Raw genomic sequence first — 27,744 nt, forward strand, 5'->3', positions numbered from 1 at the left:
GCTTGTGTCTCGAACGACTCTTTCCACCACGGTACCAATGATGACTGAGGAGAACAATGAGGTGGAGAGCGACTCGCAGCTCCAGCGCTCTCCAAGCACCATGTCCATCCAACCCATGACATCCAAGGCAAGTACCAGCACCTCTAAGCTTTGTTACACTCACCTCTAATGACCCGCCCTGCACCTCATACTCTGATGAGACTCCCAGATTCAACAATGAACTTTGCAGAGCAGTTTACACGGAGAGAAAAATGACTGTAGGCTGAATCAGTGAGAGAGTCATTTTATTTAATATTTTTTAGCAGTGATTTGGTCTTTTTTTGTGTTTTCATCTTCCCGTATTATTCCACCGGTTTATATAATATTGATGACAATACTTACAATACAAATGCGGTTGTATTCATCATGACTGCGTCACTAGGTGTAACCTCATACGTAAGGTCTGATGTCACTGTCTCCCCCTTTCTGTCTGCCTCTCTCTCTCTCCAAATCTACTTCCTGCGCGCGTGCACACACACACAGACACATGCACACACTCACTCAGAGGATTTATGTTTAGAATTCATTCATAATGTGCATTTTGATAAGTATTAGGCAAAAATAATTTGCATATAATGATTAATACTGATTCATATTCCTGTCTTTTCACATTGCTGCGCTCACACACAACTATGCTGCAAGCCGGTTCATATTGGAATGAGCATAAATGGCCACAGTGCATTTTGTGCCTAATTCACAGAACTAAGTCCTTCTACTGTGCAGTGTTGGCCTGCCTGAGCTTCAAGTGGCCTTTCAAAGTATCCTTATGACTCCATTTAAATTGTTGACATGACTGTATAAACAAAGATTTCAAGGGCTGGCCTCCAAGAGCCTGAGCTGTGAAAGCTTTCTCAATGCCTGCTTTTTAATGCAAGACTTGATTCATTTAGCCCACATCATACAACTTTCCTTGAGTCTTTGTCTCCGTCTCATGCCCCCTTCTATCGCCGTCACACAAAGACACGGCGTTGACATGTTTGAAGCAAAGCGATACTGGTGCAACAACAGAGTCAGATGCTCCACCAGCTGATTGCCTCAGTGCCTCATCTAAATATTTGATGCTCTCTCTAAGAAGCATGAAGGTCGGCATTGTTGCAAGCTATTTTATCACCACTCACTCAGGCGCGGCCCACTTCAGTAACCCCCAGTCCTCACCAGCTGCTCACCAGAGAGAATTGGGTACAACTCTTTGCCACTCAGGACTGATCCAATTGGTATTCAAATGATGCTCAGTTTGCTCCAGCTTCACCACATCACAACTATTTATGCCACAAACTCGCAAGGTCGGCCGTTGAAGCACAAGTTCTGTTCCTCTTCTGCCTCTGCTTTCCCAATCGATTGAGGCTTCAATGGTAGTATTCCAGGGCTCCGTGTGAAATGGATTTCACTTTAATCGGTCAATTGTTAAATCTTTGGAACTTCCCAAGATTCAATTGCTCCCTGCCACAGAACAGTTGGTGTGGATTTGCCACCTTAAGGGAGTTTATTAAGGTATCAAGGAGAATACTGAAGTTAAAGGTCCCATATAGTCTAAAGGTAGATGTCAATGTGTTGTTTGATCATAAGTCAGGTCTAGGTTCTATATTAATACTGTGAAAGTATCAAAGCCTCGGTCCACAGAGAGATGCACACCTGTATTCAGAAACTGAGCCTTAAAACCACCACCACCACCTTTGTGATGTCACAACAAAGCAGTCACCATGCTCTGCCACGCCCCAAGCCCCGCCCACTTGGACCCACCATCCAAACTAGCAGGATTTGGTTTCTCTGAGTGCTAACCTAAAATGTTCTATATTTTTCACTGGCTCAGAGTCTCCTCTCTTCTGATTGGCTCACTGACCTGTTGTTACTAGAGCTCCAGATAGAAGCCTGAGGGGGGAGATGTAAAACTGTATTGAGATGGTTTTTGGTTCTTAAAACCACAAATATATCTTCTTATGGATCATCACTTCAAATAAAACACAGAAGTGTTATATGGACCTTTAATGTTAGCTTGGCTCTGATATGGTCAGGTGTGGTCCCAGGAGATTCGCTCACATCAACATTCCTCCTTTATCTATTTTAAAGACTTAATCAAGACCATTCCCAAATTGAAAATAAAAAAAATCAGCCACAGGGTATAATTTTTAGAAGGAATCTAATCAGGCACACAGCCATGTGTTCATGATGCTTTTAATGAGATAAAGATGACAGGGAGAGAGAGGGAGGGACTCCCTCTGATAACAGATGCTCCCTGAAATCCACCGGCAGCAAATTTCCCACATAGATGGGTATCAGAAATCAAGAGCAGAGCAAAGCAGTGCCAGAGGATTAAGAAGAAAGGAAGCATGGACTTTCTCCCTGGCTCCCAACAATGTAGTCTGTGGTGCGTTGCCAAGGCTGGCAGAAATGTACGCGGTGGACCAGATGAGATGCTTGAGCAACAATCATCAGCCACTAGTGTTGCTTTTTTGTTGAGAGCTGTTTGATCTCTCGGGGCTGTTGATGCTCTGGGAGACTTCTCTGTGATGGAATTGCACGAATAAACCTCTTTTTCTCCAAGATGAGTTCACAGGAGAAACTCTGAGCTCAAAGATATAAAGACATAAAATAATAGTCTGCAACATGTTGTGGGGAGATTGAGCCCATTTGTCAGCCTTCCCTTTCAGTGACGAGAATATAACAGTTCATCTATGTGTCTTTTGGATTCTTCACCTAATCTTCTTCACTAAGCGCGAGCACTTAAGCACTCACACACACACACACACACACACACACACACACACACACAGTCGGCTGAGTGATAAAAGGTGACTGGCATTGCCTACGGTGTGAAAATGGGAGCTTGTCACAGCTCTAAAACTAAATGACAAGTAAACTTAAATCATGCAGTTTGTGGCCAAGTCTAGCTTTCTCTCTTTTTATTTCCGTGAAAGAGATCTTTCAGCCTGGCAGCTCATGCTAACAATTAGACACACAGTATGTTGAGTGATAGTAGTGAAATAGCTTAATTTGCTTTAGTTTTGGTGGTTTCCAATCCAAATGTTTATTAGATATCCAAGAGTAGACAGTGCAAGCAGACATGTGGAGATAGGGAGGGGCCTTCTGCTGGAGGTCACAATTATATTCTTATTAGAGCATGGGGCAATAATTCAGTATTATCATTAATCCTCCTTTCACAAACCTAGAAGGGCACTCAGAGCACAAATCTCTACCAAGGCCAATGTCAAACAACATACACCAGACTCCAGAGGAAAAAAAATTCAGATTTATAGTAAATGATCTGCCCCAAAATGTAATGACTCCTTGGAGGAGATAATGATGCTCTGCAATCTAATAATTCCAGGCAAATTGTAACAAGCAATAATTAAACAAACACAAAACAAAATACATATCAATGTTAGAAAAATAATTAAATATTCACTATTCCTAAGAAATTAAATATATCAACCTGGCTACACTTTATGTGTTTACTGCTGACAAAGAGGTGCAAATACTGTATTGCTTATATCACATATATTGAATTAATAATGTTTCAGAGAACTGTGTGTGATTTATTAAACCTATCATGAATTGTGAGCAGCATGTCAAGGTCAAATACAACAAGACTTTTTGCAGTTTGGAGTAATGCTAGCAGCTCTGTGAGTCTACACACACGCTGGTTTAAGCTTAATGCTAATGTAAGCAAGCCGACGTGCTCACATGCTGACGTTCAGCAGGTTTGTTGTTTATCATGTTCACTGTCTTAGCTTCAGCATGTTCACATTTGCAAATTAGCACAAAACAAAAAGTGCAATTCTACCACTAGAGGAAAAGTTAAGACACCAGCAAAGTTATTACGATTCACCCTGAATGTTTGCACCGAATTTCATGGCAATGGATCCAAATGTTGCTGAGTCATTTCACTCAAAACTACAAATGTCAACCTCACAGTGGTACTTGAGGAAAGGTCATTAGGGAATCATTCTCTGAGGACCATGAATGACCAATGAATGAATGTAAAATTTCAAGGCAATCCTTCCAGTTTGGAGATACGCCCCCCCCACACCCCTTCAGCCATGCCACTCTACACACATATTTGATGCCGTGACCAGGGGACTAAGTCAAAGAGGGATGTTGATGTGGGCCAAGGTCTTGAGTAATTAATCTAACACCTTCACTGCCGTGATGTTTATTGATGTGACACCAAAGGGAAAGGTGTGAGCTGTTGAAATACTGGACACTATAGGCTCCACAAGATAACTGCGCCGTATCTGATGTGCTCTGAGGATGAGAGGAAGAAAACTATGTTAAGGAGATGTGTTTTTCACCTGTGATGCTCATTCAGAAACAGCTTTCCCTCCCCTCTGTCTGAGACTGACAGCCATTGTATCGTGCTTGGCATGGAGTGTGTGTGGACAGCGATTGGGTGTGTGAAAATGGGTGGATGATGAGTTGCCATGGCAAAGCCACATGTCAGGGTTAGCCGAATGTTGTGCTGCTGCTGTGAGGAAAGTGGTTGTAATACAAACTACTATGTTTCTCCTCCATTAAAGAGAGAGAGAGAGAGAGTGTGTGTGTGAGCAAGCATGTTATTGACTGTGCGTGCACTGTGTGTGTTCATGTATGTGTGATGTATCTGTGAACAGAACGATGGAAGCAGCTTGTGATTATGCGGCTCTTATCTCGTATTCAAAGCGGGAATCTGCCAGGCTGCCGTGCATAGTGACAAACTTAATATTGGGACATGAAACTGGTTCACATACCCTCCCTGTAATGACAGAGCCCTAAGCAGTGTGTTGTCTGTTTTGTTTAGGTTTTTTCTTGGTCTCTCGCTGTGATTGACACCATGCTTTGTCACTCCAAAATAAAACTCCATGGTTGTGTTTTTACCTCAGGTTCAGTTACAACTGTTTTCTTTCTCTGTATTTCAGTTGTGCATCATCGGCCCGAAACAAACTGAAGTCGCACGGTGAAGGTGTTGATAATTATATCCCTAAAGACATCATGTACCTGGTACTTGAGAGTGATCATTTCCTCTGGAAGCGCACATTCTGTTGATGACCCAGAATTGGATTGAGCCAGGAAACAGTGTCTTACACAGCACAGTTCCACCAGTGTTATCCTTCTAAAGGCTGAAATATCCTCATTTAGAGCAAGGTCGGAGCACAGGGTGGATTTGTGTGTGTGTGTGTGTGTGTGTGTGTGTGTGTGTGTGCCACGGTGGTTATTTTTTCCAATTACAGCTGAACTTCTCCCTCTCTTCTGTTGCTGACCACCCTGAGGTGAGTGATTCAGGAGTGAGCAGAGATAATGGTAGAAGTAGAATTACTGTGGGTTAAATTTGGAGAAAAGACGGAGTAAAAATCTCCCTTTTTTAATAGTCCTGCACACCTGGCCGGTTTCTATTTAAAGTGATGTGACTGACTGTGTCTGATTTTTAGTTTTAAAAAGAAACAAAAACTAGGTGTTGCGTACCCCATCACCAAGACCTTTTCACCAGATTTCAGACATATTAAACTTTCTATTTATTCTGACCTTTACAGTCTCTAGTTACAGTGTTCTGTTTGAACTATATGTGAATCATTCAAAACAGTCCACGCTAAAGGATATTATGGCCATAAGCTGTATTTATCATCCCATTCCCAGCGGGACCAAGCCTTTGTTGACCAGTCTTGACCTCTGGACAGGCTGGAGCAGCCCATATTTATCTCAGCCTGGCCCCTGGCCCCATTAAATACTGATGGAGGGAGGAATAGCCGCATATTCTGGTGAAATAAAAGCGTTAACAATGAATGATGACTGCTGGAGCCACGCTTTCCTTCTGTGGAGCCTTGATTTTGGACATTTATGTTGGCCACATGTGAGAACAGCTTGGGGTTGTTTGGTGTATGGATCGAAGGTGGTGGAATTATGGGCTTTTACAGGTCCGCCGAGGCAGCTTGTCAGGATCTGGTCTGCAGCAGAGAGATTGGTGCTTCTTGAAGAATATTGACTATGCATATATATGTGTGTGTGTGTGTGTGTGTGTGTAAATCTGGGCAATGTTATGCATTTTGCATTGCACTGTGAGTCATTTGTGAACCATATACATTATTTGTTGAGAGAGAAACATTATCAAGCAAGATTTAACTCAAGTTGCTTTTGTGAAAGATTTTTGCAGCTAGAAGTAGAGTTATTAGAGAAATGAGAGAAGTTTGAAGCATTTCCCGTTGCACTTGACAAGCTTTGTCATGACTCCGCAGCGGATCAATAATACATATGGGACTAGACCCAATGAATCACAACCACTGTATCATCTGTGGCAAAGCTGACCTCACTCTGACTCATCTTCATCAACACCTGGCGTCTCTCTTGTCAAAAAAAATTCACATTACCTAGTGCGCATGAATAGAGACTGTGTGCACTCATGACCCAAATTGAAGGCGGTGTCACACTGGCCTTGACTGTCTCAGTGCAACGCTCTCAGCTAATGCTCAAATGGAAGCTAACGGGAATGCTTTTTAAGCCCACACAGTGACAGACGATTAGATTAGCTGTAATTGAGACGTGTGCTCTAGCCGGAGCTGTTATGCCAGCACTCATCTGCTCTGATTGAGAGAGCTCGGCTCAAGACAGTGATGCTGCACAGAAAACGTGGCGATGTCAAAGCATCTTTAATAATAATAATGATAATAATAATAATACTACATTTTATTTATATAGCGCTTTTCAAGGTACTCAAAGACACTTTACATGAAAAAAAGATCATATAAACATACTAGAAAAAATACATACAACACACCACAATGTTACATTTTAAAAGCAGCTCTGAAAAGGTGAGTTTTGATTGGGGATTTGGATGCGGACAGATCGGTGCAGTCGCTGATGCTCCGTCGCCGCAGGCCCGGGGCTCGGTCCTGAGTGGTGGAGACAGAAGGTTGGCATCAGATGAGCGGAGGCTGCCGGAGGGGGTGTGGTGGTGGAAGGGCTTTGTAAGTGAGGAAAAGGACGTTGAACTGGATTCGTTGTGGGACAGGGAGCCAGTGGAGTTTCTGGAGGACAGGGGTGATGTGGGAGTGGGTGAGCAGGAGAGCAGCAGCGTTCTGGACATATTGAAGTTCATCTAGGACTTTGGATGATGAGCCGTAGAGAATGCTGTTGCGGTAGTGTTTGTACCATTAGTAAAGATGATTAAATTAAGCATAAAACTTTTTTTAAATGGCATTCTTTATGGATGGGTGTAATGGCTAATAAATCATGCTTTACTTTATTCTTTGGTTTGGTTTGCCAGATTGTGAAAAATCCATTTGGCAGGGCAATATCCTCCTGCAGCATCTTTATTAGACTATTAGAAAGTGAGCAAGTCATAAAGGGTATTGGGATCATTAGAGGCTTATCGATACATTATTAAGTATTTATTAATGTTCACAAAATAATCTTTACTGCAACGTCCAACTGCTTTAGAGTTTCTCCAACTGACAGGGAAGTCAAATCTCTAATGGAGCTGTGGAGTGGGCAAGTTGCGATGTGGGTAATGTAGGAGCCAGGGTTTGACAAGGAAGAGGAATGCTTGGAATAAATAAAAAAAAAAGACATCTCTTTCTGGTTCTGCTGCATTGATGTCGATCGTTTTGTGAACCGTCCATCGTCAGTCCTTCGATGTGCTCAATTTTGTGGAAAACTATTTTATATGAGCTTCAGGGCAGTGGAGAAAATAGTAGACAGTGGATCCTGTGTTGAGATTGTTGCATCAACTACAGTTTCCAAGCTCAGATAAAAATGTACAAACAAATTCAGCCATCATAAATACTACACAACTAAACACACACACACACACACTAAACAATCCACCGATGCCAAATATCTACTGCACATGCACAAGGAGCATTACAGACAAGCTGCACATTCCCTGAAAGTAACACGTTTTGTGTTAAGTGTAATAGGTAATAACGAAGGCTGGAGGTGTGTTAAATTGTTAAACTGAGGAATTATGCGTCTTCTACCAGAGAGTAAAAACTGCCAATCAGAGTCATGCACGATCCAGACTAATGATGTATTCTGGCCGTTTGTGTTATAAAGAGAATAGCGCCATCCTTTGCCCCCACAGCTACAACAGCAATATAATGTATTACATTAGTCCACCCTCTTGTCTTCATCAGTGTAGCCAAGGGAAATTTCACAAATGGAGATTTACAGGAAGCATATGGAGTGTGCAGACATGCTCTCAATTATACACATTTGTTTTTCTTGCTCTACCTCACACACACACACACACACACACACACACACAAACTTAAATAGACAAACTGTTTTCATGTCTTCTCCTCTGACACGCAGAGCTGTAAACAGCATGTCCCTGTAAAGTGATTATGTTTGGTGCCGAGCAGAACGAGCACATGCAGACAGGCAAACAGACAGAGCGTGTGCGCACGGTGTGTCTGTTGCCTACTGATTATCTGTCTGCTTGTCTGTCCTTGTTGATCCATTCTCCCCCTGCGACACGACCACGCCCTCACACTGCTCTCCCGCTGCCACTGCATGTCAGGGTAACAAATGGCCGCCCATCCTCCGGGAGGCTAGCATCATCATCTGTACACAGAGCCGGAGGGAAATGTCAGGAAACATGCATTTATCTAGTCAATCAATGCTAGGTGGCTGCAGAAAGCAGAGCCCACTGGCGTGTGATGGCTGCTGATGTGACGTTTTGTCGTCTAATTGTTGGGATTTTGAAATACAGCAGCCATCAGTCATTCACGACTGTTTGGTCAATACAGCTTGTAAGATACAAGCATGCCTAGTTATGTCAATATACATGAGAGCAGTTACATGCAATTTGATATGATAGCAAGTTGTCGCCATGTGAGGAGGGATCCATTGGCCCCGTGTGCTTTGTGCACGCCTGTAGAGCGATCAATAGATCCAATGAGCAGGCTCCATCAGATTACGAGCCCCGAGGATAGGCTGTTGATACATGATAAGGCTGTGTAAACTGTCTTGTTTCGTTTCATCACAATAGCCCTCCTGCCACCACTACTGAGGAAATGCCATGTACACACAGCAGTCTTCAATATATGTATGGTCATGGGCGCTCTCAAAGAAAACAGGCTTATCTTGTTTGAGCATAGGTCAAATGCAGAAGCAGCCCTGTTGTGACTGTGCAAAAGGTGTGCTCCATCTCTTGGAGCATACAGGTAGCTTTGCTATTAATGTGCTGCTTCCTTATGAGGTGATATTGCATTTCATGAGTCACCCTCTTTCCCCACGGTGTACGGATCAGAGCAGAGTGTTGTGTTTATGGATGCTGGGATATTGCCGGTGCTGTCCTAAGGGTGTATTGGACATTTGTTATTGCTCCCAAATGTGGCGCGACATTCTTGCTTATCTTGTGTTTATTCTTAGTGTACCCTCTTTCTCTCTGTCTCTGTCAATGTGTGTGTGTGCAGCTCCAGAGGCTAAAACGCTCGCTGTCCTTCAAGACCATGATGCGCAGTAAAAGCGTGGAGAACTTCTTCCAAAGGTCCTACAGCGACGCTCGCCTGCCCCCGGATTTCATCACTGACCCGCCGCCTCCTTCTCCCCCTCTGCTGCCTGGCTCTCCTCTCGTCGGTGACCGCTCACCGTCCATTTCTCCATCTCTCAGCCCCAACCCCTCCATCTCCTCCCACTCCCCCTCCCTAAGCCTTTCCCCGTCACTGCCCACCAAACCTCCCCGACCTCAGATCACCCACTGTTTTCAGGACCACGTCTTTCGCAAGCCCACCAACTGCCAGCACTGCAAGCACATGATCGTGGGTAAGGTGCTCAGTTTACCCCCCTGGACTCTCTTTGCTTTTTTTCAAGCCAAGTTTTAGCTGCAGTTCTCTGGCCACCATGTCTTTGTTTACATGGCTTCTCATCTAGTGCAAACTGGAGACCATTTTATGGAGAGAACACCACCTATTGTACTAAAGATAATTAAAATGCTACGTAGGGACAATGTTTTATCACCCAAATATTTTATCATCAAATATAAGGCTACATCCAGCAACCGCTACCTTATAACCCTTTTCTACTGCATGGGACCGGCTCAACTTGACTCGACTCTACTTGCCTACCATTGGGCAAAAGTTGAGGATAAGTACCTGGTACGTGGTGCTTTTTTTGGCATCATCTCTGCCGAGGTTCCAATGCGAGCTGAGGCAATACCAAAAGGTGTTGTGAATAAACTGCAGACGACTGATTGGTCAGAGAAAATCGTCGCTACTGCGTCGTCAACGTTCCTCTGTTTGGTATCCCTTCGATATCCTCCATTGTTCATTGAAGTTGAAGATCACATCACGATAGCTTCGTGCGTCGTCGTTATCAGATGGCGCGGCATTGAGAGGTACTATCTGCAGCGGAAGCAGAAGTACCTGGTACCAAAAGCGAGTAGAGTCGAGGCCACGTGGTAGAAAAAAACGCTATTAGCTTAGCACGAAAACTCAAAACAGAGAAAGAGCTAGCCTCTGTCCAATGGTAATCCACCTACCAGCGTCACTAAAGCTCACTAATTAACACATGCTTGCTTTGTTTTTTTAAACATTTTTTTTTTGTTTTCTTAAAGCTATCCAGTTAAAGTTGTTGCAGAATGAACATAATAAAATCACTTGTTTGAAACTAAATTATCAGCTCATCGTCTGAGCCGGACCGTATGAGTTCAATGCAGCTCTCAGTGTTTATAGCTGTGAAGAAACCATTCGATTATTAACAGGGGCTGCTGTGGTGCAAATGTATGAGTACTTTTATGCCTAATTTGCTGCTTGCATGAACTGCTAGCCACTGCTAGTTTTTCTGCTAAATCTTCTTCCTGTCACTATGATTGATTACAGACTCCAACCTGCTGTACTTTTTTTTTTTTTTTTTTTTGCATGCATTGTGGGTTTATTTATGTAATGCATCACCTCGCTCTAGCTGTACTCCTCTGTAGTCCCAAAACACAGTTCAGCCTCCTTGTTAAGCTGATGAAGCAGAATCCATTTTGTCTCTTCAAAGTAAAAGCGGTGTTTCATCGAGCCATGCAATTTGTTTGATTGTTGTTTTCTGCTCCATAACAGAACTGTCAATGTAATTCCCATCTACAACAAATCCAGAAATCTGTTATCTTTGGTTTGTGGGATAAAAAGAGACTCAGCCCTTTAATCCTTAAAAACATTCAACAATCAGTAGAGGATATTAATTACTTGACAAATGAAGAGAAAACATCCTAATACTCAGTGGTTTTTTATGACTCAAGCACTTGAAAAGAGAGATGACTCAATGCCAAATCGATTATGATTGAAATATCTCCAGCTGGTTTCCAATCTCTCCAGACTGTTTTGGAAGAGGAACTGTTGATTATGAAGCTGTGTTAGTTTCCACACCTACAAGCAGTGCCAGCTTGATAAAACTGGGACAGTGCTTGAATACACTTTTACCTGAGCGAAGAAAAACCTGCTCATACGGTCTGAAGGCCACTTCGTTTTGTTAGCGCCTTTCTGCCTGTTGCAGATCCGCAGCCTGCTGTGATTTTCTTTTCGCAGCTGCCTCCGTGTCTGCATCCTTTGCTTTCTCTGTCCCTCTCTGCAGGAAACTCCAAACAAGCTCTGCGGTGTAAAACATGCAAGATGGCCGCTCACCTCTGGTGTACCTCAGAACTATCGCAGCAGCCATGTCATGGGAAGGTGCGAATACACACACAGAATCATCTTTTATCTTGCCCTTATATATAACAGTGGTAGTTTACATCGTAGTCACATAATCAACTTTTTCATTCGTGAATAGATTTTTTCTTTAATTTGGCAACATCATTAGTGCTAAGCAATCACTGCTGTGGTGTTTTTGCACTGCACACAAGTGGGCCATAATATTTTTATGTATTTATACACAGAATATATATCATATTAATGTTTGCTTAGATTTCCTACCCATTTCTTCTTTTATTCATTTATATAATCAAAAAGGAACTAAATAAAAACTCACTTCCAGTTCCGACCTGGAAGAACTGCCTGATACCAAAACATCTTCAGAAAATATTCTGTTCTTCCTGAAATTTGGCTTATTTTAGCAATAAGATCGGAAACAGGTGGAAACAGTTAGCCTGGCCCTTACAAAGGTAACAAAATCTGCAGACTTCTGCAGCTCACTCATGAACACATTCTTTCTTATTTGTTCAATCTACACAGCACCCAAAGTGTAAAGAAGACATTTTGCCATTTTAGGGGGAACATATGCTGGATTATTTTTTGGCTCGGAGCAGTCATTTCCTGGAGTCTCCACTGGTTGCCAGGCAACTGCATCCAGCCAAGAAGTAGTGCGATAATAACCCCAGTAAAACGAACCCGCAAACTAGTCCTTTAAGAAATACCCTAAGATGATAAGGTGTTTTCAGGCATTTCAAGGCTTCAAGGAATTAGTTAAATTTTGTTTTGTAAATGTTACATCAAGTCCTTGAGAAAATTAAAACCACCATCAATGGAAGCTTATCTTCTATTAAGATGAAGCATAAACTTTTTAACAGTCATGAAGAGACTGAAAATGTGCCACAACTAGTGCACTGAGACAGAGAAAACAGGGGATATGCTTTATCCAACAGCACAAGTTTCTCCTCCTCAGTTCAGCCTGACCTCCCACTTCTTCAATTTCCCCCAGACATTTTTAATAGCAACATTATAAAAATACCAGCAACAATAAGAGTTTGGATTACAGTCATAATGTGAATAACCTGAGCAGGAACAGTGTTACCATGGTAACTTTATTGCATACCTGAATAGGTTGGATTTGGAATTGGAATTTTACCTGCACTTGGAATTAATTGGATATTTTTTGTGGCGCAGGCTTAAGTACACTGTTAAGGAAGTGGGGAAAAAACAGTTTGAGGAGAAAAAAAAATTGAAGCAGCTGCGCACAAATGTTGAATCACTGTTGTGTCATATCTCTGAGGCGGCAGCATGTCATGTAGTTGTATTAAAACACAGTATCAGTGCACACAACCGTCCACTGCATCAACACAAACACTGGAACACTATTGGCCTGAGGGCAGAGTCGCTCTGACTCAGTGTTTCAGCTATATGTGCAGTTTAAGGGAAAGTGCTGACAGAACACAGACACATATGGCAAAGGGCAGAATACTGTTTTCAGTCGATGTGTGTTAAGAGATGTGAAGAGCTGATGTGGCTGAAACAAAGCCTATTTATCACATTACCCTCCCTTTGCACCCAAAAGATGAGAATATCCACATTTCCTATTCCCAACATGATAAAAAAAAAAATTGGGTAACCCCCCATTTCTATACCTGATATCTACTTGCAACTATATTACAGCCTTTATTAAATGTAATGTGAATGTAAAAGGACAGTGAACTGTGCATTTCATCGAGGAATCTGTGCATTTTGGATTTGGTGGAGGAAGGTGAGCGTAGTGCAGTAGGCAGATAATTGGGAGTGATTTCAGGCCCTGGTTTTTGTGTTTATCCTTCGCTGTGAGGCAGAGAACATTAGCATGCAAGAGGTGAGACCTTCTGAGAGCCACTTGGAAAATTTTAAGAGCACTGTGTTCAAGGCGGATCAGTGCAGTTCGATAGAGGAGCACAAGGAGAGAGAGAGGGAGAGGGCTGCGACTGGTAAAATGTCATCAGACCAGAACACGGTCATCTTTGCAGGAACAGAGGTATCACTTATTACCATTGATCCACGCAGTGTTTCTCCCCTCAGCCTAATACGACAAAGTGAGTGGCTTCATTTGCAAGTCAAGGCAAAGACCAACAAACGTCTCAGCCGAAACACTTACTCTGCTTAATTCAGTGTGAAATTGCAGTCGTGTGGACACGCACACACAGACACGCACACACAGAATCACAAGTCCATGCCTGTGTGTAAGCCACGTGAACACAAGTAAGCGGCTGAGTGAATTCATTGTTCGTAATTAGCAGCGAAGAGAGCTAACGCATTTCCTCCATGTGGGACCTGAGAGCAGAAAGGAGCTCTCTGGTTGCGCCACGCTGGGCGCAATCGCATGTCTGTCAGTAGCTCTGTGTGTTAATGTGTTTCTCATTCAGTAATTTGTTCTCCATTAATGTCCTGAAATCATTACATGGAACCAGTTTCCTATTAACTCAGCCTACAAACAAGAAGTAATGGAAACAGAAAGAAATAAAATAAAAATTTCTCCTTTCTTTCTCCCTTCTATTAGTCTGGAGCGTTCAAGCGCAACTTCAGCTCGCCAATGCTTGTCAATGACCAACTGGCTGTCGTCAAGGAAATACAACCAAGCCAAGGTGAGAATACTTTGTGTGCGTGTGAGAGTGTGTGCGCGTGTGTGTGTGTGTGTGTCTGTGTGTGAGTGAGTGCACATGTGCATTGGTTTGTTTGTGTCCCCGTGCTTCTGTTTCCGTCATGTTGCTCTTGTCTCGCCGTTTGGTTTATTTTGATTGATTTTTTTTGTGTGTGTGTGTGTGTGTGCTTGTGCGTGTACTGTAATAAAACCAGAACTGTCTTCATCTCACCTGACACCCGAGGAACGTGAAGTGGAAAAAGATAAAGAGGAAGAACAAATTCAGCTTCTCTTGGAGGCTGATGGACGGTCTGCACCCTGTGAAAGTATGTGAATAAATATTTATAAGTTCTAATGTTTATGTTTTCATATCTTTGTTTATGATTTGTACTGTATATCCTTGGACCGATGGAGGTTATTAATTTATTGTCTGGCGCTACAGCTTGCATGTTTAAAGCTTTATAAACATTGAAATGCTGCCTATTTTCTGACTGAGCTAAGTCATGACTAACTCTCTGTATCATGACATCCAACTATATTTCACAAAATAGGCAAAAATAATCCTAATTTCGAGCACTAATTTACTTAATGTTATACATTTATGGCAGCAAGACACCATAATTCTGACATTTCCTTGTCACTTTATTGTGTCTTTGTCATACACCGCTGTTGAATGCTAAAATACACTGGTATAATCTCTGTCTTTCAATCCACTTGCCTACATGTATCTGAATTTGTTCTTCCTCGGAATGCGAGCTTGTTTTTCTTCTGCCATTTCCTGCCTTGGTTTTCTTCTGCCATACCTTTGGATGAACATCTGTGTAGGTGACACAGTCCCTCATCTCACATGCCATATGCCTCGCTGAATCAGGGTTAGCACCTCATGCTGTCACTTCCTTGTACTATCCATGAATCAGGGTACAATTAACCTACAGCTCCGTCCTCACCCTGAGCTCAGCGCCATGACGCCTGGGACTCCGCCAGGCCCAGCTGGCTGCAACGTGCCAAACTCACAATCACACGTTGCAAAGTGTCCTCATGATTATCTTAACAACAAAAGTCTCAGTAACATACTGAGCTTGTGTTTACATGCATTAATGTCAGGTTGCTAATTTTGTGATGGATTTATCTACAGACCCTGTAATTTCCCATCGAGTTCGTTTTGGCAAAGGAGTTAACTCATATTAAAGCTCATTTATGAGGCTGAGAGTCTAATAGCTGCAGCAGTGAAGTAAATAACAGTTTGTGCTCTAAGCTGTAATCTTGCAATGGCAATTAAAATCTGATTACCTAGCAAGAGATTTTGCATAGTGATTTGTTTCTCTATTAAGACAAGAACAGCAGCCGTGGTAGGTTAAAGTTAAGGTTCAAGAGGAATACTGTTGTCCGACTGTGGTTGTCATACAACTCATCGTGTGTTGATAGTAGCAAGTCACAAGAGATGATGGTTAACAAAGGTTTATGTGGAGACAGATATGAAGCCATATCACCGATAGAATTCTCCTTTGTGCAATGAAACAGATTAATTTTATGATTTACCTCACACCCTCGAGTGATTTATGCTGAGAAGAAAAGGACCCCTTGTTGGGAGCACAAAGAATCTGATCCAGCCTGTCTCCCAGTCTGCCTCCCGGCTGGTTAGCCTCCTGCATGCTAGTCGCCAGCAAGCTTGACTTTGGCTTGCTAGCCACCAGCTTGACTTGCTGTCGACCAGCCTCCAGCCTGCGCTGCAGTCAGGTAGACTCCCATCTGCCCCTGATCCCAAGCCAGCGTGACTCCTGTCTGATCCAGACCCTGAGGGCCTTGAGCAGTCCCCTTTCCTGGGGATTCACCTGCTATTTCCAGAAAGTATCAAGGGGTTCAGAGCCCCCTAGAGGCATGGGTCTAAAAGATGTCAATCCCCTAAACTGCCCAGCGACTCGGATCCTCTCCTTCCCGGCACCACGATCAACGCCCAGCTGGACCCTGACATGGACCCGGAGTCAGCTGTCTCTGCCAATGTCTTGTCTGTTCCTGCATCGGGTGTCTGTTGGATGTCCCAGACGTTTGGTCTGTTCCTGAGTCTGTTCCTGAGTCGGCCTTCCCTGCCAACATCAAGACTGCTTCCCACGCCAACCATCCAGATTATCAGGCTGTCTGCCCAATGCTCCGGTTGCCAGCCTACATTCCATCTGGTTCTCAGCTCTGGACACCAGTGTCCCATTATCCCTCCAGAGGGAATTCATCTTCACCAGCAGCCTCCTGATCTTCATCCAGATGGGATCTGCCGTCGCCGTTGGCCTCCTGCCCGACCCCCAGAGAAGACCTGCCTTTGCCAGTGGCCTCCTGCTTTTCCTCCAGAGGGAGCCCACCTTTGTCTTTGGCATCCTGCCTGACCTCCAGGGGGGACCTGCCTTCACAGTCAGTCCTCTGCTCGACCTTCAGAGGGGTCCTGCCTTTGCTGACGCCCACTGGACCGGTTCCGTCTGTCCTCCCTGCCTATGGGCCATCTCCCAGAGCGACTGCCTGGCTGAGGTCCTCGGCCATGTTGCTCTCTAGCTATCGGACCATCCTCGAGTTTACACCTCCAGACTCTCTCCACTCACCCTGCTGAACTTGCTGGACCTTTGTGAAGGAACATGTGGGAGCCGTTCCTTGTCTTTGGGCTGTCTTCTTCCGTCCTTTGGACTTACCAACCTTTCTGTTAGGATTCCTGTTTCAGTCCTGTTTAATTGCCTTGGTCTCCTGCCACTCTCCATCCACCCACCAGATGTCCTCTGACTTTACTCCCTATCCCAGTCATATCCCACTCACCTGTCTCCTATTCACAGTCACCGGAGCACACCTGTTCCCAGTTCCTATTCCCTCATTTTCCCAGGCTTTTCCACCAGCTCTTGCCAGATCACCTTTGTCTCTGTGTGTTTACCTGTGTGCCTGCTACCTGAGTGTAGTAACCTGACGTCTGTACCCGTCATTCAACATGCCTGCCTATCTGCTTGTCCACCCATCCGTTTGTAAGCCTGCTTTTCCTCAGTTAATTCGACTGAAGTTTCTTCACTGCACCTGCCTGTATATGGGCGTGTGCTGCTGCTTCCAGCGTAACACATGGAGTCTCTAAACACGGCTTTTTACAGATGACTTTTTATAGCAATTAATTGCTTTTGTGCGGAAATACTTCCTTCACTGAAACTGCTAAAAATCAATTTAAAGCATAAACAAGCTTTATCATCAATAAGCACTTACTCTAGTCACACTAAAGACATGTTACTGCAGAAATCCTGTTTAATTTTTCATCTGTCTGACAAGAACAAGGAGGCACTGACTTCAATATGAAACTGCAAATCACATCGGCTTCATCCTTACAGACAGAGACACACATCTGGACTCATCTAGCCCTGCAGAAAAGTCATTCCGCCCTCCATTCAACTTGTGTTGAGTTGGATGGGGAAAAAATCTCATTCCTCACTTCAGAAATACTCTGAGAGCACCGAGCATTTCCATCGATATGAAATGTAGCAATGAAGGCTCTCTGAGGATTTCCATATTTTAAATCTCTCCTCTTATTCCGTTTCTACTCAGCTTCAGACACAGACATATTACAGCTATTAAAACTAAGATACATCTCTTGCCAGTCAGTGAATGTATAAATAAATCCAGGCGTGTAGATTTATTGGAATGTCCTGATGTCTCCTTAACTTTTGGCTGCTGTCTTCTCTCACATCTAAAGTGGGTCACTTTGGTCCAGGACTGACTGTGTTACTACAGTTATATTTAGACCCTCTGGTTCCTCCAGATTGGCACAGGCTCAATGATCATGATGTACAGTGTAATCTCAGTGTATAGCCATAAGTTTAGTGTGTGTGTGTGTGTGTGTGTGTGTGTGTGTGTGGAGCTGTGTATTGTGCGTGCACAATTTACATGTGTGTTTGTAAATAAAGTGAATATAAGTGCGTGTGTATGTGTGCCTTAGTCTTATGAATGAATGTGTGTGTGTGTGTGTGTGTGTGTATGTGTGGTTTCAGAGGCTCCGCGGACGCGTGTAGACCCCGTGTATGCCGCCTTGCGCTACGGGACATCCTTGGCACAGATGAGCCGCTCCAGTTTTGGCAGTTTGTCAGAGTCACCAACGCGCAGCCTGGTATGACATCTTCACCCTGCGGGTGGGGGTAGAGGACAGTTGGACCAGTTGTGTCAATAAGATACGCGATGTTTTTACGACATGGTCCATTGGGCAACTCACTGGTAACATATAGATACAATGGATGCCATAGCACAGAGTTTGAGTTCACCAAAATGCTCCCTCGTTTGTAGTTTATGTGAAATCAGCTTCAAATCATTTAGCATTACTTAGCATTTAGCTTTGAATTTATACTTAAATTTAATAAGCTACACCACCATGCATCACATGGTGGGGTGGGGTGTCCTCAGAAGTGTGTGCTGTTGCACCACACACATCAGTGATGCTACAGCATCCTGATGAGTAGGGTACACCTGTGCTTCACTGCAGCAAGATGAAAAGTGAAGCCAGGTCAGCAAAAGCAAGATTTTTAAGGGGGGGTTATAAGTCCCTCTTTAAAACTCCTTCAAAGTTTCCTCTCTTTTGAGGTCATGCTAGTCCCCTGCTGAAATCCACCTTATTTAAATCCACCCTGCACATTTGGTGAAGTGATATAATTGATCACCAGGGCATCATCTATCGGGAGCTTAATGGATGACGCTGGACTCTATGTTCTTGTCATTAAACATGTAGTTGAAGCCGTGTGCAAATCTTCCTACACCACACAAACCTGTTTCCACACTGGAACAAACAGTACATACATGTACGCAGGTCAGAGCAGGAATAGTTTAATGCATCCTCTTTGACATCCTGTTGCTAACATTTAATTTTTCCTTTTTTTTTTTGTTTTTCTTCTTTGATAAGGGGGAGGGAGGTGAGGAGAGGCAGCAGAGACAGTGCAGCATGGAGGAAGAGATAACTCAGGAGACAGGGGGTAATCACTGCCGTGTGTCTGTGTCTCCATGTGTGTGGATATACATATGTGCTCTATGTCCATGCTTATGTGTGACTATGCGTATGTTTTCCTGTTTCCGTTGGCACGTCTGTCCGCGTGTGAGAGATTTTACCGTGTCTGCATGTGGGAAAAAAAATGACATGCCTGTTTCCATATGTGTGAGCGCATGGAGGCACCTTCTAAGAAAAATTTCTCACCACCTCCAGACCCCCCTGTCCCTGACGCTGAGATGGAGAAGGAGGAGGAAGAGAGCAGCGGCCAGGCTCAGACTCCTGCAGAGGAGAGCAACGTGAAGGTACCGCTCTGTTTAATCCGCCCGTGTAGACTGTCACCCCTTGTTGTTTTCCTCCTCCAGTGTGTATTTCTGTCTCACTACCTCCCCTCCCTGCTTCACCCTGTGTCCAGGTGCCCAAGCGCATTGAAGTTCACTCCATCCACACCTATGTAGCACTCTACAAGTTTCTGCCTCAGGAACCGAATGACCTGGAACTACAGTGAGTAAAAGCCAAAGCAGACTGCCTACGTGCAAGCATTTCCATAGGTGTGTGTGCAGGAGTGCTTGTGTGGTATTGTGTTTTTTAGCATCATGTGTGTGAGTGCGTTCGCGTTGTTTTTTTTTCTTTGTCCCTCCCTGTGTTTTTGCCTCGACTGTTGATCCTGCAGGATGAAAATGTCCCCACCGTGCCGGGGCGCCCTCAAGGACGACTAATTATAAACTCAGAGCCCATAACTGCCCCCACGTAGAGCTAGCGACTGAGCTGTGTTCCCAGCAGGGGCAGCGGATAAAGACACTGAACAACTGAGAGATGAAAGGGCAGACAGACATGAGGGGAAGAACGGCACACAACTGAAGGTTTTCGCAGACAGAGAGAGTGAGAGGAAGGAGGGACCGTGCGGAGAAAGCAAAGTGCAAATATAGAAGTCAAAGCTCTATAGGATGAAGGAAGAAAGAGAAGAGAGGGAGGTCACAGCAGTTAAATGAGGGCAGTGTGTACATGTGTGTGTGTGTGTGTGTGTGTGTGTGTGTGTGTGTGTGTGTGTGTGTGAGTGTGTGTGTGGGGACAGTTAGGGGACAGCTTTCACAAATGTAAATCCATGGGACTGTTTTGAGCCATCTGTGCTGTGGCTCTGTGTTTATGTGTGTGTGTGGGTGTGTGTGTGTGTGCACAATATATGTGAACTAATGAAAGTATAATGTGTCTGCTCTCTGTGTGAGCTGCACAAGATAAAAACTGTGCAATATTTTGAACAGAGGTCAAGAACAGACAGTACAGAATCATCTTCAAAGACAATGATCTTTACTGAAAAAAGAAAAACAGCAGAAAAAACAACAGGTAAAACTCTGGATACCTTATTTCTTCATACGCTGAATTAACAGACTCACATAAAATATGAGCGCTGTAGTTATTTGAATATAAAAGCCCTGCACCACCCACACAGGTGTTTTCAGTTACTGTGTTTCCAGAGCTGGTGGTTGTAATTGAGGTCACCAAAACTCCAGTGCTGTGTGTGAAATCATGCTTTATTTGCTCTACAGTACACTACATTTATCCTCCGCCATCGGACTGGAGTGCTGGAATTTATGCACCACTCTCTGCTATCAATCCCACAATGTCTTTGCACATTTATCAGGCAACACCACAGCTGTCGGTGATGACACAAAACAACCATGATTGACACTTTATTGCTCACTACAGAGTAACCTGATGAGTGTCTGTTATATATGGAGAAGTGAATGAGTGAACAAGGGAGTGATTTCAGACAGACTCTGTGCTGATAATAGTGATAATGGTGTGAGTTGGTGTTGTTAGACCTGGAGAGGCAATGTAAGTTCAAAGACCCGATTTTACAGCTGGTGTGCAGTTGTGCACGATAAACCCCTTTTTTCACATAAAACATTTTGGCTTGTCATAGCAGGAAATGCAGAGCTGTAACTAAATCATATTAAAAGATAACTGGATCCCATGTAGGTGAGTTAGTATTGTGCATGCCACATAATTAAACTTTCTTTTTGTTACAAATAAAAATGTGTTTGTGCGTGTGTGTGTGCGCGTGCAACTTGCAGTTTGAAGGTAAAATAAAATGAGCTTAGTTTAGATTTAATCTATTGGATCTAGAAGCACCTCCTCTCACAGGAAGGATGCTGAGGGTTTAATACTTTCTACTCTTTTGTGTAGTATTTACACACACACACACACACACACACACACACACACACACACACACACACACACACACACAAGAAACCACAGAGCAAATCCAAACAATTAAATTGTCCCTGGTGCCAAGGCTGTAGTTGCACAATGTGAAAACGGTGACAATTAAAATCTATAATTTGCAGCATGTTGTTGAGTTAGACGCACCTTCCATCTGTGGAGGATTATAAAGGTGTATTTTCCTGCCATTGAACAAAGCCCCTGTTCCCAGAGACATCAGTTAAACGAGGCTGATCCCGCTGTTCAAAATTCAACATAAACCTTCAAAATGCATGGAGACACTTACAGAGGCCACAGAGTTTGTCTAGCTCAGGGTGAGAAAAAAAGAAGGAAAGGAAAAAAGTGCATTTTAGTTTCACGCTGTTCTCCTGGGAGAAACCTCAGTGAGCAGACTAATTGTCCCAGTATCACCTGAGATATATGGGTCTCACCCTCGTTGGTAAGTCTATGTAACTATGTGCAAACTGAAGTGTGTGTGTGTGTGTGTGTGTGTGTGTGTGTGTGTGTGTGTGTGTGTGTGTGTGTGTGTGATGATCATATAGGGCAGTAGTGAGAACAGGCACCCAGGAGGCGCAACGTACAGAAGTGCAACTGGGACAGCAGTTTCTCCCTGTGTATCTAGGACACTGTGTGTGTGTGTGTGTGTGGAAACATCTCATCAAAAACTGCTAGCTTGATTAGCATGCAAGCCAGGTTGGCTACAGATCAGGTCCTGCCTTCACCGCTGCAGCGAGCGCTACCGAGTCATATTTCATGTAGACCTCATGACTTTGGTGTCAGCTGCTCTGTCACCTCCACAGAGGGACACGAACAAAGGCTCATCCACATATTATCCTCCATAGCTTTGTAACCGTGGTGACTACCACTTCCTCTGGCAGTTTGATAACATTATCTTTTGTGCTCGAACTCAACTCTCCCTCTCTCTCTCTCCCCCTTTTTTTTTTCTTATTTTGCTCGCCGCTCCCACTCTCTCACCCCCTTCATCTCCCCATCACGTATCCCACTCTCGTCTCCCCCGTCTCCTTTTTCCTCTCCACCTCCATCACCTCCCGTTCATGCTTCCTGTTTTTCATCTTCCCTCTTGTCTTATCTCCTTTAGTCCTGGTGATCGGGTGCAGGTCACTGACGACTCTAATGAGGAGTGGTGGAAGGTGGGTAATAAATCATTTGCAAACATCTGTGTGTGTGTGTGTGTGTGTGTATTTATTGTGCACATGTTAATTAAGGCCTTTAAATCAAGCCTTTAATGCACAACACCTGCTCTATTTTTACCTGTCGTAAACATGCAAGCAGCCACAGACAGAAATAGAGCATAATTTCCTCCCAAAATTACCAGAAGAGTTTAACATAATGAACCTGACTAGTGTTGCAGCCTCAAAGATGTCTTTATTGAGTCTGTAATGAGCTTCACTCACTCCCAATGGAAATAAATGTGCATCGGTGTGTGTGTGTGTGTGTGTGTGTGTGTGTGTGTGTGTCTGTCAGAAAAAGAAAGATGCACCCAGACTTAAATAGTGCAGAGTGTGTGTATCTTCTCACAGTGGACCAGTATTTACTACAACTTCTGAAGTCACTGAACACCCTTAATCAACACCGCTGTCCTGACGAACCTTTAAATAATGTATAATTTCTGAATCATCTGTTCATTACCAATGTATAGTGTGAATCACTTCCATAAACACATCAACACCTGAGGCAGATGGTGATAAACAATGAAATATTGCTGCATATTGAGGTTCGTGCAAACGTCATCTGTTTGCTCCAGAAAACTAAAGGGGCGTAATCTGCTGCTCCAGTTCTTCTATAAATACGTGCAAAACCAATGTGACATCAAGCTGAAGCAATTTCTTCTTTGCGTTTTAAAGCAATGATTGGTTTAGTTTGTGTAATTGTAGTTGTTACTCATGTTTCTGCAGCACACACTGATTTGTAGCTGCACAGACAGAGCCTTATCGGGATGGCAACAAAAATGCATCCTGATTCTACTACTAGACAGCAGAAGATAGCAACTCTGAAATTAAGCTCCAAGATGTTCAGCTGCTACAGACTTAGTTATCTATGTCAAGGCAAAGTTAAATCATACTGGAGGGGGACTGATCGTCAGCCGTTCACAACAAAGCAGCCAAAACACCTCAAAACAATTATGAAGGGAACGACACAACCCTTCAGCGTGGCAGCAAGTGACACGGATTCATGTCCATTCTGCAGCATGAAGCAGAAATTCCAAATGTTGGTCCTGTGTTTTCCAGGGAAAGAGCGGCGACAGAGTCGGCTTCTTCCCTGCCAACTTTGTGCAGAGGGTCCGGCCAGGAGAGAGGGTGTGGCGGGTCATCCAGGGCGTCTCCGGCATCCGAGAGAGAGGACACATGGCCGTCAGGGAATCCCAGGTACAGGAATACCACCATGCAGTTTTGTGACATATTTGGTTTTGTTCTTTTTTTGTGTGTATTTTTTCTTTCTTCATAAATGTCTATAAGCCTTGAAGGATTATAGGGACATAGGATCATAGGATTCTATTTGTGGTCGTACCCACTTTATCCTGTGTGGTCGCAGGGGCCAGGAGCCTATTCCAGCACACACTGGGAGAGAGGCGGGGTACATCCTGGACAGATCACAATCAGGGTGTGATCAAAGGATTGCCACCAATGTCATCACTGTTTCATCTGATAAGACTTACTGATTTCACCAACATGTTATGTGCCCCGTGCACCCAAGACTCGTGTTTCTCTTTAGCACAGGTTGAAAATCTTGAATGAAAATGAGAAAACAGAAATGAGGTGCTCTTTAAGCTTCAAAAAGTTCAAATGAGGGGTTGTTTTGTTTGAATTTTAGAACATATTAATTTTCACTTCAACATTTAACCCTAATTTTTTACTATTGTTAATTTTTTTTTATAAATGATCTTGAGTGAAATAATCAGTCAACACCATGACTGAGTGTTTCCACCTTGAACTGTAGTGAACCAATGACTCATAAAAACAGATTCAGGCAGCCAGGGTTTCATACAAACACAAGCCTAAGGAACCAATCCCGTCAACTTGCAGGGACAGGGGGCGGGGCTAAATAAACCTGAAACCTTGCCAGTACAGAGTTAGTACTGTGTCAGCCACTGGCAGTTATAAGCTAACAAACGACATAAACAAATAACAGATGCTAACTGTGTTAACCGTTCTGATCCGTCTGCTAGTCTCTGGTTCTGGTCTCAACAGACTCCTCATCTGAGTTTGGGTCTGACTGAGGCTCAAACATGTGGCTGAGTCTCTCTGATGTTTCCTCCTCGAACCATCTTGATTCTTTCTGCTCTTTCACCTGTCCACCTGGAGCCAGCAGGTGGTGGGCGGGGCCACAAGGCCTGATCCAGATTTCTCATTGTGAAAGTAAACATAGATGAGCTTCAAGCCCCGTTTTTTTCTTTTCTTTTCACTTTTTATGTGGGAAAACCATGTTGAACAAAATATTAATCAGAGTAGAGGATTTTTACAAAGTTTAAAACTTGTCTAGATTAAACATGTCTATTAATGAAATAATACTGGCAAATGAACTTCAACTGACATGAACTGGCAGCATGTTCATTCATTCTTCGGCAATGTTCACATACATATTGAAGAGAAAGATTAGTCACAACATTTTCTGCCAAATTGATATGCCTGTTGCCCCCCCCACCCCACACCCCGCGCATACCTGCCTATGTTCTTGAAAGTCTATTAATGTGTCACATTCTTCATAAATAATTTCTGACATGTAAAACCTATATTCTGATATAAGTCCAGCTCTGTCTTTCCCCTCAGATCTGTGTGGGGAAGCGAGAAGAAGGCGAAGTGTTTCTGAGGCTGAGCAGCGGGAAGAAGAGAGGGCTGGTCCCAGCTGACTCCATAGAGGAGATCTGAGCCTCTGTGTGCACATCCCCATCCTTCCACTTCTACTTCCCCCAGGGACACAGCCATCTTCAAACTATCCCCGCCACCCCTCCTCCGACCTCACCTCGGCAAAAGGACAGCCGCATCCCTTTCCAGACAGTCCTGACTGACGTAAAACCGAACCGAACGTAGATAAAAAAAAAGGACAGAAAACACTCACTTCTGCAAAGACTTGGAGCCACGGCCCACAATGAACAAGGTTTCCAGTTGAATTGGTTTGCTGTTTGTCTTTAATAAAGTGTACAGTTATAGTCCTGCTCTTAAGAGGGGACTGTTTCTCCGCAGTCTTGCTGTAGGTCTATCTTTTCAAATATAAAAATCAATGTTTAGTCAGCCAGAGGATGCACACGTCAAAAATGCTTTAAATATATTTCTTGGATTTGCTGTTTCAGATTTAGTTTTTATCAAAAAGACGTTTCCCGACGTGGGAGGAGGCTGTGTCCTGTCATGGGAACATGATGCGTCTGTCAGTGTCCTTTTCTTGTTTCTACCCACTCCGCGTGTCTCATCCCTATATGCTCATGTCAGGATCTCCAGCCTGGGGACGGACTGATATCAGCTTCATGCAAACTGGTACACAACATGAGGCGCTCGCCAAAGACAACCACTGCCAGCCAGAGAAAGCTTTTTGCCATTCAGACAGACAGGAGAATCAGATGAAAGCAGTACACGCACTAAAAAAAAAAACCTCTGCAGCGTCAGGCTGAATTAGAATTGCACTTGCCAAATTGAGAGTGCAGAAATGAAAAGATTTTCAAGGGGAAATTTGAGACTGTGAGGATGTTTTCACAGGGACTTTTTCCCTGACCTTTTCAGTATAAAATTGCAATGAAAATATGGTACAAAAAAAATCCATCAGAAACCTTTTAATTTATGACTTTAGGAAAACATAGATCAGCAGACAGACCCCATGTTCCATGGAAACGACAGCTCAACAAATATCCCTTTTCAACTCCCAGAGAGAGACAGGAAATGAAACTTCAGGAATCTCTTTTCTTTTTGGTTAATGACACAATCATATATGAGTACAATTTGATGTAATGTGTTGTGCCCAAAAGTCAGAAACAGCAGTAATTGTCTGGGGTCTACATTTTGTCGTCTTGCTGTTTTAAACAAAGATGATGCAGGAGAAGTCAAAAGGAAGGGAGATGAAACTTGGGAATCTCTCAAGGAAAACTGGAAGCGTGGTCCTCCCTTGCTTGGCTGGCTGTTGGGAGCACTGAGCAAGAAAAACGGTGTCAACATCTTCTGAGTATAGCGGTTACAAGCGGCAGGAGCTGTTCTCCTCGCCGGGTATAAAAGGGTTCGGTTCTCTGCAGAGACCTGCTGAAGAGCCGCAGTGGGTGTTGAGCAGCATTTTAACTTGTTCACCAGAGCTCAAACAGCGGGAAACAAATCATGGCCAGTCTTCCAGAAAAACAACACAACACAATGGGGATCTCTCTGACCATGACAAGGAGTCTTAAGATTCACTGACAGCTCGGAGGAGGAGGAGGAAAACAGAGGGAGGAGGAGGAGGTGCAGTGAGAGAGCAGAGAGAGGAGTGACATGAGTGTTATGAGTCAGTGTGGGCATGCAGGTAGTGTTGTACCCATGGGTGCACGAGTCATCATTGATCAAATGTCAGCCTGTCATCTCTTCTCTTGTCCTCTTGTTGTTGATGTGACTGGTCAGTTCTGACATAAAGTAAAGGCTTTTTCTTTTTTTCTTTTTTTTCCGTGTATGAAGCTGGTTTAGACTTCTATCGATTCATAAACTCATTACTCACTTAATTTAAAACTCATTTTATTTTTCCAGAGAGAGGATGCACACACCCTGCTTATGGAAGATGACAAACGTTAAGGGAAATGTAGAATCGAAGCAGAGAATGTAACAGGAGAACAATGGGCGGAAAATGATGAAATAATTGAACTCGTACGTCGTCTTTCAGAGCACAGACATCTAGCTAATATGATTGTTCTTTAGTCTACATTTTAATATATGTGAAAGCCTTTAGAGACTATAAGCTTCTCTTCTTGTAGTAAGGACAATAGCACCTTATTTTGTGTCATCTGAATAAGTCGTCCTTTTTGTTGCGGTATCTCCTTCATAGTTATCGCTGTCATATTCAATGATTCTCCACCGTGGAACTCTTCGAAGAGGCCGATGGTTTGTCCTCGTTCTTCGGACGTAAACATCTTGGAGAAAAATCGTGTCAGAACAGAACTGGATTTATGCTTTTATCCATGTAAACTCTTTGTTATCCTGCCTAGTTTTATGTAGCATCACACGTTCACACCTTCGAGATTTCAAAATGTAAAGTATGTGTTTGGATGTTTCCTGAGTCCAGAGTCATTTGGTTGGCCACATACCTCAATAAAACATCTTTACAAAACA

General features: G+C 43.6%; 1 protein-coding gene across 1 annotated transcript; it reads left to right on the plus strand.

The window, feature by feature from the left end:
- Positions 1 to 27,744, plus strand: LOC111658423 (SH3 and cysteine-rich domain-containing protein 2-like). The gene is made up of 12 exons (XM_087175306.1): positions 1 to 127; positions 9,423 to 9,771; positions 11,563 to 11,657; positions 14,164 to 14,248; positions 14,460 to 14,570; positions 18,246 to 18,361; positions 19,145 to 19,214; positions 19,442 to 19,530; positions 19,641 to 19,729; positions 22,551 to 22,602; positions 23,701 to 23,838; positions 25,240 to 27,744. Exons 1-12 carry the CDS (start codon positions 38 to 40, stop codon positions 25,336 to 25,338), a joined length of 1,383 nt encoding a protein of 460 aa, XP_087031432.1. The 5' UTR covers positions 1 to 37; the 3' UTR covers positions 25,339 to 27,744.

This window comes from Seriola lalandi, unplaced genomic scaffold, assembly GCF_002814215.2.
Source record: "Seriola lalandi dorsalis isolate HSWRI2012SDOR001 ecotype SW California unplaced genomic scaffold, Sedor1 jcf7180002054443, whole genome shotgun sequence".
In the NCBI taxonomy this organism is placed as follows: domain Eukaryota; kingdom Metazoa; phylum Chordata; class Actinopteri; order Carangiformes; family Carangidae; genus Seriola; species Seriola lalandi.